Source organism: Eucyclogobius newberryi, unplaced genomic scaffold (genome assembly GCF_026437365.1).
Source record: "Eucyclogobius newberryi isolate DKJ021-1_F unplaced genomic scaffold, fEucNew1.0.hap1 SCAF_5, whole genome shotgun sequence".
Classification (NCBI taxonomy): Eukaryota; Metazoa; Chordata; class Actinopteri; order Gobiiformes; family Gobiidae; genus Eucyclogobius; species Eucyclogobius newberryi.
In genome coordinates this window covers 13,983,320-13,988,106 of record NW_027316167.1, presented here as the reverse complement: position 1 = coordinate 13,988,106, position 4,787 = coordinate 13,983,320, and the positions used below count along the sequence as shown (strand labels likewise).

The window sequence follows — 4,787 nt, the reverse complement described above, 5'->3', positions numbered from 1 at the left end:
CACAATTTGTACAAAACGCCATATGCAGACGTTTAAAAGATACATTTAATTCACAATGTAAGTTCATTAAAATATAACAATACAAAAATAAAAGCCCAAATAATCACATTTGTATTTTAAAAGAGTAAAGTGAGCGTAATATATATATATATATATATATATATATATATATATATATATATATATATATATATATATATATATATATATATATATATATATATTCAACTTCATGCATTCTACTGAATATAATGTTTCATTTATAATTTTTTAATCAACAGGTTGGAAGCCTTGTCCATGCATCTGACTGACGGTGAGACATAGCCTTTCCTCCTCTGCAGAGTTTGTGGTCCTCAGTGCTTGCCGTAGTTTCTCCCAGAAAAGCTGTGGGTTGTCCTGGGCCCGGGTCCAGCTCAAGTATGTGCGTCTCTTCAGCAACTTCTTCATGCGGTAAAACGGAGACAGGTGAGGCGTAGGAATGTCCTCCAGAAACAACAGGATCAGAACATCCTCGCGCTCATCGAACAAACGGAAACTGCAGCAAAGACAAATCAGAATCAGCTCTACTTCTGCATCTCACACAGTATGAACCACCGTACCTGGCCAGCTGCATCTCTTTGGAACACCACTCGCTCTGCAGATATCTGCGGCTGATGACACAGATCGTTTTTCTGCTTCCATAAATAGCGTCCACGATGTTCTCCACAATGGGTTTTCCTGTGAACATCAACTTAATGAATCAATGTCAAGTGACCATGTATGAGGTGATGCCTCGTGGGAGCCACATGTGCCTAAAACAGTGTCATGTTGTGCCAGAGGAATGTACCTGGGAGGAAGTCTCTGTGGTGCAGACAGAGTCTCCAGCCTTGCTCCTGCTCCAGACGTGGCACCAGTTCTTCATAGACCCAGGCCTCATCACTGGCGTTGTAGGAGACAAAGGCGTCATATCGACTCGCCGCTCGCTTCTGCCTGTTTTTAGTATCAAACAGCCAGGCCAAGAGGATGTAGTACGCATAAGTCAGCTGAAATCGGCTGAAATGGTAGGTGAACGAGGTCACGAGGAACAGAATAGAGAAAGAACAGCTGGATATGAAACAGATGAAGCCTATGTCCACAAGGCAGGACTGCACATTGAGATCCAGCAGTTTGGAGCCTCTACGTTGCGATGGGTAGTTGCATGTGAAGCCGTGAGCACCTACCACTTGAGTTTGGTTGTTGTTTTGAATCCACGGTACGAACCAGGAGTTGTCACAGTCACATGTAAAGCCGTTCTCTTTCAGATCCAGCGTTCTCAGACTCGGTACAGACCTGATGATGTCTTCACTGATCACAGAATATACGTTCTTTCTTGCCAAGAGCTCTTGAAGTTTCGTCAGGTTGGCGTGAATCAGAAAGTCCAAGGAGCGAAGGCTAGTGCTTGTAACTCTGAGTCTTGTGAGATTTGGGATTGGAGCAAACAGATTTGGAGAAATGTCCAAGAGTTCATTTGCGCCAATGTCCAGGGAGATGAGATGAGGCGTGTGGGTATAAAAGTCGTCAGTAAAGTTCGAAAGTTGAGCGTTAGTGCATGAGAAATACAAGAGATTTGTCAGACCCTGAAGGAAGTTTGAAGGTAAAATCATCCGTCCTGTAGAGTGCTGCACAGAAAATATTAAAGTCTCTAAACGTGACAAGTTCATAAAAGGTGGATCTTCTAAAGGAGAACTTTGTCTATATCTGATACGATTACCATCTAACTTCAGTTGTCTTAGATTGACCAAATATTTAAAAGGAGCACTATCTAGAGCATTCTTTTTCAGGACATTTGCATGTAATAATAAGGTCATTAGACGTGTCAGACCAGAGAAGCAGTCCTTCTCCAGAGTTTGAATGTGATTTTCAGCTAATGACAGGTAACTTAGTGAATGCAAACCAATGAATGCCCTGTTAGTGATAGTGGTGAGTCTGTTCATATTGAAGTAGAGGGTTTTGAGATTTGGGAAACTGCTTTGGAAAGCATTGCCCAATTCTGAGATTACATTTTTTTGTAGTTTCAAAACTTCCAACTTCAACAAAACAACAAAGGTACAGTTACTCAGGGCTGAAATCTTGTTGTCTTGAAGATCTAGAGTTTTGAGATTTGACAATCCTGCAAAGTCCTGACACCCAATTGTTGAAATTTGGTTCATGGCAAGCATAAGTATGCCAAGAAAATGTAGATTTCTAGTCCCAAACGGAACCCTTGAAAGGCTGTTGTTGCTGAGGCTAAGGGTTCCTAGATAATGATAAAAAGCAAAGGAGCCGTTTTCAATTTGCTCAATATTGTTTCCCTCTAGCTCTATTTTATAGACTCTCTTACACATTTGGAATGTATTTGACTTGATGGAAAAGTGTTTGCTTTTCCGTATTTGTAGATGTGCAAGTTTTGTCATGGAGCAGGACATATTTATTAAGGCAGTAAGTCTGCTCTGCATGGAGTTTAACTTTAAAGTATATAAAGAATATTGAAAAGTTGTAAATAGTTTTCTCCATTCACTGATTGATGCCAGTTGTACTCCACTAATGTCAAGGTACTTCACATGACTGAGCAGACTGCGTTTCTGCACAAACCACGTCAGGTTGGACTTAACTATGGTATTCCCAATATTTAAATTTCTCAGGTTTGAAAGAGCACCTGTTGTTACCTCAAACTTTTCAAGTGGATTTCCCGACATATCAAGGACGGAAATACTTGAGTTAAGAATCAGATCTTGTGATCTAAACATTGTTATACGATTGTTACTGATGGACAGCGTCTTTAACAGTGGCATGTACTGTACGGCCAAATGAACCTGGGCTATCGTACAGAGTCTATTGTTGGACAGGTCGAGAATTGTAAGACTGCTCAGGGATCTAAAGGCGTTTGGTGCCACCGAATGTATTTGATTCAAATCAACGCTTAACTTTGTGAGTTTGGATAAGCCATCGAACACTTTGTCCTGAAGTTTGACAAGGGAATTGTTGCTCAATATCAGCCATTTGAGGGAAATTAACTGAGAAAAGGTGCCTTCGTCAATGTATGAAATAGAGTTCTGATTTAGATCTAGTTTTGTCAAATTTGGAAAATGCGTAAAATTTAAAACTTGTATCTTTGTAATCTGGTTGTATCTCAGGTCGATGGTGTCCACAGTGGAAGGGATGTCCGTGGGGACCTCTGTAAGCTGGTTCTTGTAGCAAAAGGCTGTATTATTAGAGAGGTAACAACTCCTGAGTGAAAACCCTTTGACGCCGAGGCTAAAGTTACTCAAAACGAGTAAATCAATAAGAAAAAGTATCATAAATGATTTCAAAATGTCCATTTTTGGGGAAGTTTGTTTTAGCTTCTCCCTGGAACACAGAAAAGAAGAAGTGAGTACTGTCAGCTCTTCGCTCCGGTTGTAAGACAGTTCAGCATTTTTACATTTGAACGAGAATACTCTTTTATAAATATTTAATATGCAATACAAATATGTGAGACAAACTGATCATGACGTTACAAGAGACTGGTATATCTCATTTTTAATAATAAAGACTATCATTTAGAAGAAAACATGCACTAGAGATAAAGATGAATATCACCTCTGACTTGAGACAGTGGAAGCATCACCAGCATCAGCATCTACACTCTTCCTTCATGTAACTCGTGGATGTTTTGTGTGTATATATAATACACATTTATTAAATAACTTTACTGTCCATTACATGAAGACCATTTTTACAGAACCTAATTTATTTTTCTACCTTCAACAATACTATGCTAAGTTAAGCTTGTATGCAACTGCTGCTTACACTGTTACTAGCATCTTCTATTATTAGAATTACCTGTTCATTTACTCACCTCAGAGTCCATAAAACCTTCTACCTCAGTGTCCTCGTTCTCATCTGTGCTTCATTTAAATCTAAACCACAGATAAGACTTGCCTTTTTGAGGAAGTGAGAAATTGAAAGCTTCCCCCTTTACAAACACTTAACAACAACACCAAATAGGGGGGTAAAAGTACTAAGGCCAGTGTAATGCAAAGGATTCCTTCCTGATTCGTCCGTCAGACAGAGCCTGTGGAACGCATTAATAGGGAACCTGAAAGTGTTAACTTCTTAAATGAAGCTGATTGGACAGACTTCTTCTAACTTGTTGGTGGAATTGTACAGAGATGACACAAAACGAGAGCAGCAGGAGCTTAAAGTGAACGTGCATTTTTGAAACGCCATTGGAAGGTGTTGTTTTATTGCCAGTCTCATTAAGGTGGAGGGTCTGAAACCTTCTTTTCTCAATGGAGATGTTGTTATTTTGCCTGCAATGTTGCACAGAATGGCGAAAATCTTTGACCTTTCCATGGAGACAAGCACGTGTCCAAACCAAGTCATTATTTTGGCAATACTATTCGCCAGATAGTTTAGTTTATTGCGCAGCATTCCAGCCAAAGTAATAACATTTTCATGAGACAAGTAGGTGAGTGACCCTTCACCATCTCTCCTACATGAGCTCCATACATCTGGTGTCTAAAGTTAACCATAAGCTGCTCAAAGCCATGACATGTTTTTTTCCCTAATGCATCTTCTGCCTGCTGTGCTTTGAGCTTCATCCCACACTTCAGCACATACCTTTTCACGACGTACCTTTCCATACACGGCACAATCAAAAGTTATGTTCAAGGTTTTTCATTCACACCAGCAGAAAACAGGCCTCACTTTGTACAGCTTTGTGTTGGATAGCTATGTATGTTAGTAGAAATACCTAAGATCGATAAAGTTGGAGGACAACTTACTACAGTAGATGTACTATAGAAAGT

General features: G+C 39.8%; 1 protein-coding gene across 1 annotated transcript; it reads right to left on the bottom strand.

The window, feature by feature from the left end:
- Window positions 1-264: 264 nt before the first annotated feature.
- Window positions 265-3,341, bottom strand: LOC140381585 (uncharacterized). Its single transcript, XM_072465650.1, has 3 exons — window positions 827-3,341; window positions 600-717; window positions 265-535 (listed from the first exon to the last, which is right to left on the bottom strand). Exons 1-3 carry the CDS (start codon window positions 3,315-3,317, stop codon window positions 271-273), a joined length of 2,874 nt encoding a protein of 957 aa, XP_072321751.1. The 5' UTR covers window positions 3,318-3,341; the 3' UTR covers window positions 265-270.
- Window positions 3,342-4,787: the final 1,446 nt, after the last annotated feature.

Coding starts and splice junctions, on each gene's coding strand:
- LOC140381585 (XM_072465650.1), bottom strand. CDS start 3,317: ATGGACATTTTGAAATCATTTATGATACTTTTTCTTATTGATTTACTC. Junction 718..826: donor CCACAGAGACTTCCTCCCAG/GTACATTCCTCT, acceptor TGATGTTCACAG/GAAAACCCATTGTGGAGAAC. Junction 536..599: donor AAAGAGATGCAGCTGGCCAG/GTACGGTGGTTC, acceptor TCTTTGCTGCAG/TTTCCGTTTGTTCGATGAGC.